This window comes from Haliotis rufescens, unplaced genomic scaffold, assembly GCF_023055435.1.
Source record: "Haliotis rufescens isolate VD_foot unplaced genomic scaffold, xgHalRufe1.0.p SCAF_2, whole genome shotgun sequence".
Taxonomy (NCBI): Eukaryota; Metazoa; Mollusca; class Gastropoda; order Lepetellida; family Haliotidae; genus Haliotis; species Haliotis rufescens.
This window is the reverse complement of record NW_025963890.1, coordinates 55,821,111-55,836,476: the sequence shown is the minus strand read 5'-3', so window position 1 is coordinate 55,836,476 and position 15,366 is coordinate 55,821,111. Positions and strand designations below refer to the sequence as shown.

At 39.9% G+C, this 15,366-nt stretch overlaps 1 protein-coding gene across 1 annotated transcript; it reads right to left on the bottom strand.

The window, feature by feature from the left end:
- Positions 1-587: 587 nt before the first annotated feature.
- LOC124141096 (pathogenesis-related protein PR-1 type-like) lies at positions 588-13,940 on the bottom strand. Its single transcript, XM_046509001.2, has 6 exons — positions 13,829-13,940; positions 10,851-11,021; positions 10,064-10,288; positions 6,895-7,007; positions 1,286-1,320; positions 588-708 (listed from the first exon to the last, which is right to left on the bottom strand). The coding sequence occupies exons 2-6, from the start codon at positions 11,013-11,015 to the stop codon at positions 701-703; spliced, it is 546 nt and encodes a 181-aa protein (XP_046364957.1). The 5' UTR covers positions 11,016-11,021; positions 13,829-13,940; the 3' UTR covers positions 588-700.
- Between the last annotated feature and the right edge of the window lie 1,426 nt (positions 13,941-15,366).

Here is a 15,366-nt window from a genome sequence, read left to right as displayed (position 1 = left end):
CCTTGTGGCGTTTATTTACAGAATAACCGGAAGCATGGACATTGATTGTTTGTTTGTTTGATGTGTGTTGGCGCGCTTGTGTGTGAGAGTGTATTTTGTTTGTTTTTTAATTGGAAAGGGGGGGGGGGGGGGAGGGGGCGCAAGATTTTCGTCAGAAGAATTATAAAATAGTGATTTGAAGATTTCCTTCTCTCCGCGTCTAAATATGTAAGGGTCGGCGGAACGGAACCTACATTTTAGACAACGGTAACACTTTCAGGAAGATATAGTGTTGGATGAAGCTGTGAGCGAGTGAGTGAGTGAGTGAGTGAGTGAGTGAGTGAGTGAGTGAGTGAGTGAGTGAGTGGGTGAGTGAGTGAGTGAGTGAGTGAGTGAGTGAGTGAGTGAGTGAGTGAGTGAGTTTGAGACTGTTTTCAATAATGGTTCTGTTATATGAGCTTAGTTTGATAGATCCACAGAAAACAATGAAAAGTATCACCAGCCACAGCTTCACGGGGACAGTAGTCTCCAGAACAGGGACTATACTGGCTTTGGCACAAACTCTCTTGAAATGTGCGTCGGAGAAAATAAAACATGAATAAGTCTCGTTTGAGTATGCGCCTTTTTGCATTCACTTTGCTTTATTTTGTTTTCACATTAACATGTTTAATAGACAACATCCAGTCCAACGTCGTCTATTAGTATCCATCCTTTGAAGTCTTTATTTAGCTGTAAACCAAACAAACAAATGTTATACGATGCCTATACCGGTCAAGTTAACGGCACATACATTCACTTAGACAATAAACATATATGTATATTCGTATTTCCGGGTGTTATTTACCAGCCGATGCCCAACAAGCTCTTTCGAACCAGGCATTCTTGATAGACATTGTTAATAAAAAAAATTCCATGGCACTCTGCACATGTATATAAATTGTGAACATATAATTCATTCATGCAGTAATATGGCACCGTCATTAAACCTTGACAATAGAACAACATACTAAGTAAAATGCAGAGGAAATCCAATCACATCAAGGAATTTCTGTCAAATTCGAATTGAATATAGCAATATTCATGTTACTATGCCGAATACCATGTCTTCCACACTTGGAACGAGGAACGTATTCACACATCCTGAATAGTCCATCTAAATAGTCCAGATGTGCGCCAGATTTCGAAAACCAAAACATACACGTTTTTAGTCAAGAACTTTTGCAATTAGGGCGAAGCATTTTATGCCAAATTTTATGCTAATTTTATTAGCAGTTGAGTTTCAAATAAGATATTAACATGTATTTACCTGGCTGGTATGCTTCCTCTCCGATCCAATTACCCCTGGAACATTAACACAAATATATCATTTCTTAGACAGGAATTGTTACTGAATATATAATTTGCTCGGATGGAATGTATCAAAGAGGTGCGCTTGAATCGAAAAACATGAGGAACATGTCATCGTTATTTGAAACAAGATAATATTGAAATACTTGATGAACCATCCCTGATCCAGGGTCTTGGAATCACTGTTTTGTCACGGCATGGATACCGATTCATTCGGTACTTACAACTAGCATCAACACTGGGGTCTTTGGGGCCGCGAATGAAAGGATATGTACTTACAACAAGCATGAACACCGGGATCTTTGGGGGCGTGAATTAAAGGATATGTACTTACAACAAGCATGAACACCGGGATCTTTGGGGGCGTGAATTAAAGGATATGTACTTACAACAAGCATCAACACCGGGATCTTTGGGGGCGTGAATTAAAGGATATGTACTTACAACAAGCATCAACACTGGGGTCTTTGGGGGCGTGAATTAAAGGATATGTACTAACAAGCATCAACACTGGGGTCTTTGGGGCCGTGAATTAAAGGCTATGTACTTACAACAAGCATCAACACTGGGGTCTTTGGGGGCGTGAATTAAAGGATATGTACCAACAAGCACCAACACTGGGGTCTTTGGGGGCGTGAATGAAAGGATATGTACTAACAAGCACCAACACTGGGGTCTTTTGGGGCGTGAATTAAAGGATATGTACTTACAACAAGCATCAACACTCGGGTCTTTGGGGGCGTGAATTAAAGGATATGTACTTACAACAAGCATCAACACTGGGGTCTTTGGGGGCGTGAATTAAAGGATATGTACTAACAAGCACCAACACTGGTGTCTTTGGGGGCGTGAATTAAAGGATATGTACTAACAAGCACCAACACTGGGGTCTTTGGGGGCGTGAATTAAAGGATATGTACTAACAACAAGCATCAACACTGGGGTCTTTGGGGCCGTGAATTAAAGGATATGTACTAACAAGCACCAACACTAGGTACTTTGGGGCCGTGAATTAAAGGATATGTACTAACAAGCACCAACACTAGGTACTTTGGGGCCGTGAATTAAAGGATATGTACTAACAAGCACCAACACTAGGTACTATGGGGCCGTGAATTAAAGGATATGTACTAACAAGCATCAACACTGGGGTCTTTTGGGGCCGTGAATTAAAGGATATGTACTAACAAGCACCAACACTAGGTACTTTGGGGCCGTGAATTAAAGGATATGTACTAACAAGCACCAACACTAGGTACTTTGGGGGCGTGAATTAAAGGATATGTACTAACAAGCACCAACACTAGGTACTTTGGGGCCGTGAATTAAAGGATATGTACTAACAAGCATCAACACTAGGTACTTTGGGGCCGTGAATTAAAGGATATGTACTAACAAGCACCAACACTGGGGTCTTTGGGGGCGTGAATTAAAGGATATGTACTTACAACAAGCATCAACACTCGGGTCTTTGGGGGCGTGAATTAAAGGATATATACTTACAACAAGCATCAACACTGGGGTCTTTGGGGGCGTGAATTAAAGGATATGTACTAACAAGCACCAACACTGGGGTCTTTGGGGGCGTGAATTAAAGGATATGTACTTACAACAAGCATCAACACTGGGGTCTTTGGGGTCGTGAATTAAAGGATATGTACTAACAAGCATCAACACTGGGGTCTTTGGGGCCGTGAATTAAAGGATATGTACTAACAAGCACCAACACTAGGTACTTTGGGGCCGTGAATTAAAGGATATGTACTAACAAGCACCAACACTAGGTACTTTGGGGCCGTGAATTAAAGGATATGTACTAACAAGCACCAACACTAGGTACTTTGGGGCCGTGAATTAAAGGATATGTACTAACAAGCATCAACACTAGGTACTTTGGGGCCGTGAATTAAAGGATATGTACTAACAAGCACCAACACTAGGTACTTTGGGGCCGTGAATTAAAGGATATGTACTAACAAGCACCAACACTAGGTACTTTGGGGCAGTGTATTAAAGGATATGTACTTACAAGCACCAACACTAGGTACTTTGGGGCCGTGAATTAAAGGATATGTACTAACAAGCATCAACACTAGGTACTTTGGGGGCGTGAATTAAAGGATATGTACTAACAAGCACCAACACTAGGTACTTTGGGGCCGTGAATTAAAGCATATGTACTAACAAGCATCAACACTAGGTACTTTGGGGTCGTGAATTAAAGGATATGTACTAACAAGCACCAACACTGGGGTCTTTGGGGTCGTGAATTAAAGGATATGTACTTACAAGCACCAACACTGGGACCTTTGGGGCCTTGAATTAAAGGATATGTACTAACAAGCACCAACACTGGGGTCTTTGGGGTCGTGAATTAAAGGATATGTACTAACAAGCACCAACACTGGGACCTTTGGGGCCTTGAATTAAAGGATATGTACTAACAAGCACCAACACTGGGGTCTTTGGGGTCGTGAATTAAAGGATATGTACTTACAACAAGCATCAACACTAGGTACTTTTGGGTCGTGAATTAAAGGATATGTACTAACAAGCACCAACACTGGGGTCTTTGGGGGCGTGAATTAAAGGATATGTACTAACAAGCACCAACGCTAGGTACTTTGGGGTCGTGAATTAAAGGATATGTACTAACAAGCATCAACACTGGGGTCTTTGGGGGCGTGAATTAAAGGATATGTACTAACAACAAGCATCAACACTGGGGTCTTTGGGGCCGTGAATTAAAGGATATGTACTAACAAGCACCAACACTAGGTACTTTGGGGCCGTGAATTAAAGGATATGTACTTACAAGCACCAACACTGGGGTCTTTGGGGGCGTGAATTAAAGGATATGTACTAACAAGCATCAACACTAGGTACTTTGGGGCCGTGAATTAAAGCATATGTACTAACAAGCACCAACACTAGGTACTTTGGGGCCGTGAATTAAAGGATATGTACTAACAAGCATCAACACTAGGTACTTTGGGGGCGTGAATTAAAGGATATGTACTAACAAGCACCAACACTAGGTACTTTGGGGCCGTGAATTAAAGCATATGTACTAACAAGCATCAACACTAGGTACTTTGGGGTCGTGAATTAAAGGATATGTACTAACAAGCACCAACACTGGGGTCTTTGGGGTCGTGAATTAAAGGATATGTACTAACAAGCACCAACACTGGGACCTTTGGGGCCTTGAATTAAAGGATATGTACTAACAAGCACCAACACTGGGGTCTTTGGGGTCGTGAATTAAAGGATATGTACTTACAACAAGCATCAACACTAGGTACTTTTGGGTCGTGAATTAAAGGATATGTACTAACAAGCACCAACACTGGGGTCTTTGGGGTCGTGAATTAAAGGATATGTACTAACAAGCATCAACACTGGGGTCTTTGGGGCGTGAATTAAAGGATATGTACTAACAAGCACCAACACTGGGGTCTTTGGGGCCGTGAATTAAAGGATATGTACTAACAAGCACCAACACTAGGTACTTTTGGGGCGTGAATTAAAGGATAAATACTTACAATAAGCATCAACACTGGGATCTTTGGGGGCGTGAATTAAAGGATATGTACTAACAAGCACCAACACTAGGTACTTTGGGGGCGTGAATTAAAGGATAAATACTTACAACAAGCATCAACACTGGGGTCTTTGGGGCCGTGAATTATAGGATAAATACTTACAATAAGCATCAACACTGGGGTCTTTGGGGGCGTGAATTAAAGGATAAATACTTACAATAAGCATCAACACTGGGGTCTTTGGGGCCGTGAATTAAAGGATATGTACTAACAAGCACCAACACTGGGATCTTTGGGGCCGTGAATTAAAGGATATGTACTTACAACAAGCATCAACACCGGGGTCTTTGGGGCCGTGAATTAAAGGATATGTACTAACAAGCACCAACGCTAGGTACTTTTGGGTCGTGAATTAAAGGATATGTACTAACAAGCACCAACACTGGGGTCTTTGGGGTCGTGAATTAAAGGATATGTACTAACAAGCATCAACACTGGGGTCTTTGGGGCGTGAATTAAAGGATATGTACTAACAAGCACCAACACTGGGGTCTTTGGGGCCGTGAATTAAAGGATATGTACTAACAAGCACCAACACTAGGTACTTTTGGGGCGTGAATTAAAGGATAAATACTTACAATAAGCATCAACACTGGGATCTTTGGGGGCGTGAATTAAAGGATATGTACTAACAAGCACCAACACTAGGTACTTTGGGGGCGTGAATTAAAGGATAAATACTTACAACAAGCATCAACACTGGGGTCTTTGGGGCCGTGAATTATAGGATAAATACTTACAATAAGCATCAACACTGGGGTCTTTGGGGGCGTGAATTAAAGGATAAATACTTACAATAAGCATCAACACTGGGGTCTTTGGGGCCGTGAATTAAAGGATATGTACTAACAAGCACCAACACTGGGATCTTTGGGGCCGTGAATTAAAGGATATGTACTTACAACAAGCATCAACACCGGGGTCTTTGGGGCCGTGAATTAAAGGATATGTACTAACAAGCACCAACGCTAGGTACTTTGGGGGCGTGAATTAAAGGATATGTACTAACAAGCAGCATCACTGGGGTCTTTGGGGTCGTGAATTAAAGGATATGTACTAACAAGCACCAACACTGGGGTCTTTGGGGTCGTGAATTAAAGGATATGTACTAACAAGCATCAACACCGGGGTCTTTGGGGCCGTGAATTAAAGGATATATACTAACAAGCACCAACACTAGGTACTTTGGGGGCGTGAATTAAAGGATATGTACTAACAAGCACCAACACTGGGGTCTTTGGGGGCGTGAATTAAAGGATATGTACTAACAAGCACCAACACCGGGATCTTTGGGGCCGTGAATTAAAGGATATGTACTTACAACAAGCATGAACACTGGGGTCTTTGGGGGCGTGAATTAAAGGATATGTACTTACTTTGGATCGTAGTAACAGACCAGGAACCAACACTGGGGTCTTTGGGGGCGTGAATTAAAGGATATGTACTAACAAGCACCAACACTAGGTACTTTGGGGCCGTGAATTAAAGGATATGTACTTACAACAAGCACCAACACTAGGTACTTTGGGGCCGTGAATTAAAGGATATGTACTTACAACAAGCACCAACACTAGGTACTTTGGGGCCGTGAATTAAAGGATATGTACTAACAAGCACCAACACTGGGGCCGTGAATTAAAGGATATGTACTAACAAGCATCAACACTGGGGTCTTTGGGGCGTGAATTAAAGGATATGTACTAACAAGCATCAACACTGGGGTCTTTGGGGCGTGAATTTCAAGGATATGTACTAACAAGCATCAACACTGGGGTCTTTGGGGCGTGAATTAAAGGATATGTACTAACAAGCATCAACACTGGGGTCTTTGGGGCGTGAATTAAAGGATATGTACTAACAAGCATCAACACTGGGGTCTTTGGGGGCGTGAATTAAAGGATATGTACTAACAAGCATCAACACTGGGGTCTTTGGGGGCGTGAATTAAAGGATATGTACTTACTTTGGGTCGTAGTAACAGACCAGGAACCATACGTCCGTAAAGCCTCGGAACTGAGGGATAGTGTGGCAGTTCTTTAAAGCACAGCCAAGTTCACGGGTCTCCTCCCAGACTACCTGGAGATGATAAATTCATTATTTTAAAACTGCAGCGATTAGATTATCTGTGAATAGCCATTGCACGAATATGCCTATATCATGAGCAAGATTGTATGAATCACTATCAAATACTTCAAATTGACATCATGAGTATTGTTCAACGCAATTGGGATACAATGACCTGGGACCTTGGGATACGATCAACCATGTCAGCAAGCCTGACCACCCGATCCCGTTAGTCGCCTCTTACGACAAAACGAAAAGTGGTACTTTCGGGGACAATTACTCAAAACTGAAACCTCATATAAATATCTTGGTGTAATATTTTCAAGTAAATTATCATGGAACCGACATATATGTAATGCAGCAATCCAAGCTAAAAAGATGCTATTGGGCATTTTAAAAACGTTTGAACATTTTAGCGAGTGTGCTTATAAATCTTTCTTCAAAATCTTTGACACAAAAATAGCTGCTATTCTTTCCTATGGTTCAGAAATATGGGGTTTTGCAGAGGCTAAAGAAATTAAATCCGTACATTTATACGCATGCAAAAGATTTCTTGGTGTTAAACATAGTACGTCTAACGTAATGGTTTATGGTGAATGTGGTCGCATGCCCTTGTATATATATCACTATTTAAAAATCATAAGATACTGGTTAAAATTACTAAAAATGCCAGTAGGTAGATTGCCAAAAAAATGTTATAATATGATGCTATTGTATGAAAAGAATGGAGATCAAAATTGGGCATACAATGTTAAATGTCTACTGTATAAATGTGGGTATGGTTACATCTGGGAAAACCAATGTTTCTTAGAGAATCATGCCATGTTCATCTCGAAAATAAGACAGACGCTTTTTGACATGTACTTTCAAACATGGAGATCTACTGTAGATGTTTCTAGCAAATACGAATATTATAGATATTTTAAAATGCAAATATGCGCAGAAAAATATTTAACTGATGTAAATATAAGAAAATGCAGAATATCATTAACACAATTTAGATGCAGCTCACACAGGTTAATGGTTGAAGTTGGCAGGCACAACAAAATACCCAAATGTTTAAGATTATGTAAACAATGTTCTTTAAATGTTGTCGAAGATGAATTTCATTTTCTACTTGTATGTTGTGAATATCTTAATTTAAGGAAAAAATATACTGAACAGAAATACTATGTACATCCAAATAAATACAAGTTTATCTCTTTAATTTCACATGTGAGCAAAACGGCTATACAAAATCTCTCTCTCTTTATATATCATGCCATGTTATTAAGAAATGAATCCTTGTAACATTCCTAACCGCTTCCACATTGTCATCTATTCTGTACTATGGGCCTGTGGCCTTACAGTTATATATGAATAAACTGATTGACAAGCATGGATTACTGAAGATCTATTCTACACTGGATCTTCACGGGTCTGTGAAATGTAACAGGAACACTATATCCATGATGGCCTGAAAATATTCGAACACTTGCCAGACGGATAGTCATTTGCCCCATGCCGTTGGGTCACGACGATGAGCCAGACAACACTTTATAACAAATTGTGACTCGATTCTCAACACAAACTCGGGGTACTGGGTCCTAGTTTAAAAGAAAACGCCACAGGGTGACAGACAAAGAGAGCAACGTGATTTGTGAAGGCACTTGATCTTGTGAATTAGTTCCAACATGTTACGTAGTTCCGAGAGATGAGGGGCGGTCGGGTAGCCTAGTGGTTAAAGCGTTCGCTCGTCACGCCTAAGACCCGGGTTCGATTTCCGACATGGCTACAATGTGTGAAGCTCATTTCTGGTGTGATATTGCTGGAATATTGCTAAAAGCGTAACACCATACTCAATCAATCAATCCGAGAGATGAATCATGAATTCAGACACACTGTCTTTAAAGGTGTACAGCATTTTATATCAAGTTATGTATGCTTCGCATCAGAACACAGTTGCGTCAAGTTGATAACGGAACAGTGAAATACATGATAAATGTTATCCGCATGAGCCCACGTATTTATTTTATGAAACCAATGTTTATTTCATTATGTCAGCCATATTTTCAGAAATTTCTTCGAGTAGGTTCGCGCGAAACAAATAAAAAAGGAACATGTACACACAGTTTTGGAAGTAACTGTTATCACGTAAAGATACTGATAACTGAAAATTTATAACAACGATGACGGTATCGACTATATTACTGCTCAGATTTGGACTGCAGCTTCATGCTGTTTAGTGCGTATTATTGTCAAACATCTGTATATCTCTAATGCGGAAAACAACATATCCAGACACTTTGCCATAACTTGTATCCATCAATACGTGCGAGACAATTTCAAATTTTCATTTATAAAAATAGGCATCTTTGTAACGCAAATGCGATCCGCCAGTACACCTTCAATCGTCTTAGATAAAGAAGGGTTGTACGTTTAGAAATTTAAAATGGAATGAATAAATAAATAATAAACCCATCAACGAAATAAATAAAAGCGACAAAGCTTCTACCATGATGTCTTGAAAGGCAGTTAGTAGTGATACACATAAGAAAGCGAATTTATGGATGTCAACTTCTTTATTATGAGGAACACAACATTTCGGAGTACATGCTTACTCCTTCATCAGAAGCTGACATCCATAAATTCTCTTCCTTATCACCACGATCATAAGTAAGCTCTGCTAAACGCAGAGTCCATTGCTAGATCTTAAGCATGATGGCGTTTATATATTCCCATCAGATAGTGATGATATCAAGTGTTTGCGAAAACCGTAAGATGGAGGTATCCTACCCTACCGGTGGCACCGGTCACAAACACATGCAAAGGCAAGAAAATGCTCACCTATTTAAAAAGGTAAACTTAATTTGACGCATCATTGGCCAAAATGATATCCCATGAAATTCTCTATTTTGACTTGTTCCCGTGTTTACCTTTATAAATATCACGTGAAAACAATAACTGAACAAAGTTTGATGTTGTATTAAATAAAAACCAATTAGCTTTGTATTATATTTGTAGGTGCACATATAGTTTCAACAAAATATAAAGACGGGAAGGACCCTTGGAAAAAACAGCATCAGTACCTGTGAGTAATGGCAACTCTGAGTAGGGTTGCATGACTTGTCATTGAATCGGAACGTGCCCACCTCCTCCCACCAAGCGATGAAACCTCTCCTGATAACCTCTGCTTCCGACCGACTTGACTTCTCAATATACAGGTTCTCTCCGTACTTAGGGCTTGTTGAATGCTTGAACTGACACGTGTCTGCATGTTGCTTAGCTTTTCTCGCCAAGTTTTCGTTCCATGTCTGACATAAACAGTATTTAAACGTACAGTATATGAATACATTTCATGCACTCGACATTATCTTGAAATACAGTAAACTACGGTTATAACGAACTGAAAATGACCACTAATTTTAGTTCGTAATAACCGTAGTTCGTTTAAGCATATATACAGCATACAGTAAACTACGGTTATAACGAACTCAAAGGGGCCACTAATATTATTTCGTAATAACCGTAGTTCGTTATAAGCATATATACAGCATATATGCAACACATGGGCTAAAAATAAATTCGTTATATCGGTCAGTTCGTTTTATGCGTGTTCGTTATAAACAGTGTTCGTACTGTACTTTGTATGATAACAATGATATCATGACAGGGATCTCTAACTTCAACTGGGGCGGTCGGGTAGCCTATAGTGGTCAAAGCGTTCGCTCGTCACGCCGAAGACCCGGGTTCGATTCCCGACATGGGCACAATGTGTGAAGCCCATTTCTGGTGTCCCCCGCCGTGATATTGCTGGAATATTGCTAAAAGCGGCGTAAAACCATACTCACTCACTCACTCAATTCAACTACTCACGAGATCAGGAATATCAGCCGCTCCAGGTTCGTTGGGAACTTGGTTGTGATTCAGTGCCTCCCGTCCCTCGTTGTGTAGGCTGAGAATGATCTCCTTATTCTCTCGCGTCATTACATCGGCCATGGACACGCCCAAGACACCAAGAAAAACTATGCCCAACATCATAGTGATCTGGAAGATCAACCAACGTCATGAAAAGAAGCCAAGCTGTCACTTTAAAATCAGACTTTTTACTTTGACAGTTCCTATATTATAATAGGGGGCACGGGTGGCCCAGGTCAAATCAATTTCATTTCAGCACTCTGATACAGACTAGTATACCATCACGCCAGGATTCTGAAGTTAACCATGTGTTTTCATTTTTGTAAGACCTGGGATGGTCCGGGGTAGAATTGGTCTTCGGCAGCCCTTGCTTGCCGTGAGAGGCGACTAACGGGATCGGGTGGTCAAGCTCGGACTTCGTTGATGTATGTCATCGTATCCCAGTTGCGTAGATCGATGCGCATGGCATCAGTCACTGGAGTGTCTGGTCCAGACTCGATTATTTACAGACCGCCGTCATTTAGCAGAAATATTGCTGCGTGCGGCGTTAAACAACAAACAAACAAACAAATCATTTGTGTAAATTAACACCAGTTTGATGTCTTTCCGAATGTCAGGTTCCTTTACATTTTTTAATTCAAGAGTACATTTATATATGCAATTTGGAATAACATCTTTTGGAAAAATACCCAGAAAATTCAAACTCGTTCTGACAATTTCATTTTGAAAACATGTGTTTCAGTGCGTATGAACTCAAACCTTAATTTGTATACACACTTCTGGAACAAAAGTACACAGAATGAAACATTTTTCTATTTTATAAGAATACTTAAGCTATATAAAATTATGTATAGTTCTCTATTCACCATATAATCCTGATTTAATGTGTCAGATAAATTCACTATATACAATTGTTATTTATGGTTTATATCGACATCTATAGCAAATGTCAGAAAACGGAACGTGTATCCTACTTACATAAACAACTTCTCTCTCTGGACATACAATCCAAAATTTAAACAAGACAATAAAATAGTGTTGAAAGAATGAAAAATGATAGCACTCCGAAGTATTACAGTTATTTAAGGGCAAGTAAAGTCAACATAGCAACTTTGAAGATTTTACATGTTCAGGGCATACGTAACCGGTGAAGATCGGGGTAGAATAGGTCTTCAGCAACCCATGCTTGCTGTAAAAAGCGACTAACGGGATCGGGTGGTCAGGCTCGCTGACTTGGTTGATGCACGTCATCGATCCCAATTGCGTGGATCGATGCTCATGATGTCATTCACTGGATTATTTACAGACTGCCGTCATATGGGAATATTGCTGAGTGCGGCGTTAAACAACAAACACACACACAGGGTATACGTTTAACAAATGTTTGACAAAAATTAAATTTGAGAAAAAGAAATAGCATGAACCAGAGAATGGTTTATTGCAGGGTCTTCCTACTTGTCCAGCGCCTATAGTGTTTGGTACAAATTCACCGGAGATTGATCACTGGTAAGACTGGTAATAGGGGTTTTTAGTGGGGGCTCACGTATGACACAACCAATTGGTGATATTTCACAAAAGGTGAACTATATTCACATATACTGTACTGTGTGAAAACCTTTAAAATTTATCCCAATGAATGAGTGAACATGATAACAATTTAGTATGATTTGGGCGGTAAAGGAATTACAGACAAAAAACAGTATTCCACTTGTACTGTTGCAAATAAGGAGGTTGATTTGCAGTTTGTTACAAATCCTATGGGGGATCGGCACTTGGGTTTTCACGAATAATTATGTTTTTTTTTGCTGTGAATTATGTAATTGGAAATGTTAAATGTAAAATTAGACAAATGTACGGTGCTCATTCTTTTTATCAATTGTTCATATATCAATTTTATAGTTTGAAGTAAACGAAAGCTGGATGGACAGATGTATGTTGATTAACGAACACAATGGGGATTACCCTTGTCAAGATGCGGGGCAGTCACCGTTTATGGTACCCAAATATTTCAGTCATAAAAAGCTCGTTTCGAACATTAATTGCTATTTTAACTGTTCACAGTGTCAAGAACAGAAAAGAAATTGCTACACTTGTATATTGACCGCTTCCTGACGTATCCGTATACCTTTCTAAGTCTTCACAAGTCTACATATCAGCCAAAGAAAACAATTGTCACCTCACCCATGCACCGTTGGGTCGGTGGCTTTAGGCCACGCCCCTAAACACTTTTGTTGGAGGAGGGACGTCAATATCCCAAGTTGCCCAAATGTTTGGACAAGAAAAAAGTGAGTAGGGCGTGGTAGGTCTAAAAAAGACACATAGCAAAGGTCTCATGAAATTAATTGCACTGCGCATTGCATTAAAACCATACACAAGTTAATCAACAGTTGCAAGGTGTCGTGCATGTATCGCCCAACATGGACACACCCGATATTGAACTGCACGCCCGAAATATAAAGTCAATCTTGGATTATCCCCTTGTCATGTCCAAATTAAACGTTAATTAAACAAAGCAGATACGGAAATTGACAGGTTGGGCTATGTCGTCTTTCTGTCTGGTCATGCAATCACTTGGCCACCGTATTTTAGATTATCTTAGAAAGACATTAATTATTATGTTATGACCCTTATTCAAACATTAAAAATAGTGACATATTTTGAAATTAGACGTCATACTGCACCGCACACTAAATATATAATAAAGTGACATTTGTACAAAATTGCAAAGAGTTTGGTGCTGAATTTATATAATTATTGTTTAAACGACTTTCGATGTGTATAGATTTAAAGCAAGAAATTATTATATATAAATAAATTATATATTCAAAGTATTAACGAACCCATGGAAAACATAAGAAATAAAAAAATAAACTACAAATGATTTCATGGCATTGTATATTTCATCTTGTAAAATCGGAGCTAACATATGTTCTTACCTCAAGAGAGCTGATTCCACTGTTCCAAGAATTCCGTAGGCCTGGTTATTGAAGCCTCTCTTATATAATTATACCATTAATAAAAATGTATTCATGTCCTTTTACTGTACCGATTTTACCAATAAATGCTCGATCATATTATGACGTAATTTGATATTTAGTGAGCTTATTAGTATAATATTACTAATGAGATATCTACGTGTACTTATCAGTGAAAATTGGCATTCACTAGTTTAGTTACTGCCTTTAATTCTTTATAGCGATGATCAGTACATTGATCAATACGCTGATTTAAGCACATTCTATAATGAATTATTGTTATTATATACAGATTATAAAAATGCAGCTTAGAGGGTTCGGGTGAACTGGCACAGTCAGGGTGGTTCGGCTCATCATCAGCTCAGGGCCCTTGCCCACTCCGCACGCAGCAAGACAGCTGATGGGACTTCTCCCAGGAGACGCTGCCTTGTCAAACCCACCCAGAACTTTTCGGAGAATGTGAAGACTCCCCAACACTGCAGCCTTCCGCATTACCCGGATTGTCAGAAGGATTGTATTCCCGGTAGCAAACCCGGGTACTCTCCAAATGTCGGACAACGGCACCGTGAACAATTAGGAGTCGGACAACTTGGTAGTTGGTGTGCAAGCTTGACATTTCGAAAGCGAGCTCCGCATATTTGCCATGTTTCTCTTGACTCTGTCAAACATAATTAGTGTCAAAATATAAATGATTTCATCGGATTTATCAATAAGGACGCGATCACGTTTGGTGGCCTGGATAGGTCTGAAGCTGTGTACGGGCCTATTCCAAAGAATTTTATCTTTATCATTTTCCATGACGCCCTCTACATATTCAGGATCGTACCGTGGATGGAACTCCATGTCAAAACCACAAGCATGGCGAAGACGGTAATAAAAGGACCGAGCAACTCCACCATGTCGCTTAAGATACTGTGTTTGTGCCAAAGCTGGACATCCACTGACAATGTGTTGGGCAGTCTCATTAAATTCATTGTATTTCATATTTACATTTTGAAGTAAAATCACATTTTGACGGTTTCGAGTGGTAGGTTACTGGTCCTAAGCAGCAAACAGAAAGCCTTCTGTTGCGTTTTTCAGCCAGCCGACCCCATCAGCTTCTCAACACACTGTACATAAACTCGAAGCAGTGGTCGTTCAAAACGCCTCTCCCTGAAAAACTGAGTCTGGACCGATTTGATATGGCACTTCGCTTGGTTGGCACTCATATCTGTCAAGCAGTACAGAACCATCAACAAAATCAACATTTACATTAAAAGTATGTCCAACATCCTTGGCTCATTTAAGAAAACTGTTGAATGCCTTGTTTTCATCATGAGTCATGGTTCACAAGAGGATCATCAGACAAATAAATGTGTGGAAAATTTCACATTACAATTCTATCATGAAGAGCTTACACGTTAATCAAACCACGTCCTCCCATTATAATTTGTAATTATAAGTGATTGAGGGAAGGGCGAGGGTAATGGGATCTATTGTCTGACATGATTTCTCTTGTG

Coding starts and splice junctions, on each gene's coding strand:
- LOC124141096 (XM_046509001.2), bottom strand. CDS start 11,015: ATGATGTTGGGCATAGTTTTTCTTGGTGTCTTGGGCGTGTCCATGGCC. Junction 10,289..10,850: donor CGGCTGATATTCCTGATCTC/GTGAGTAGTTGA, acceptor TGTTTATGTCAG/ACATGGAACGAAAACTTGGC. Junction 1,321..6,894: donor GTCTGTTACTACGACCCAAA/GTAAGTACATAT, acceptor TTAATGTTCCAG/GGGTAATTGGATCGGAGAGG.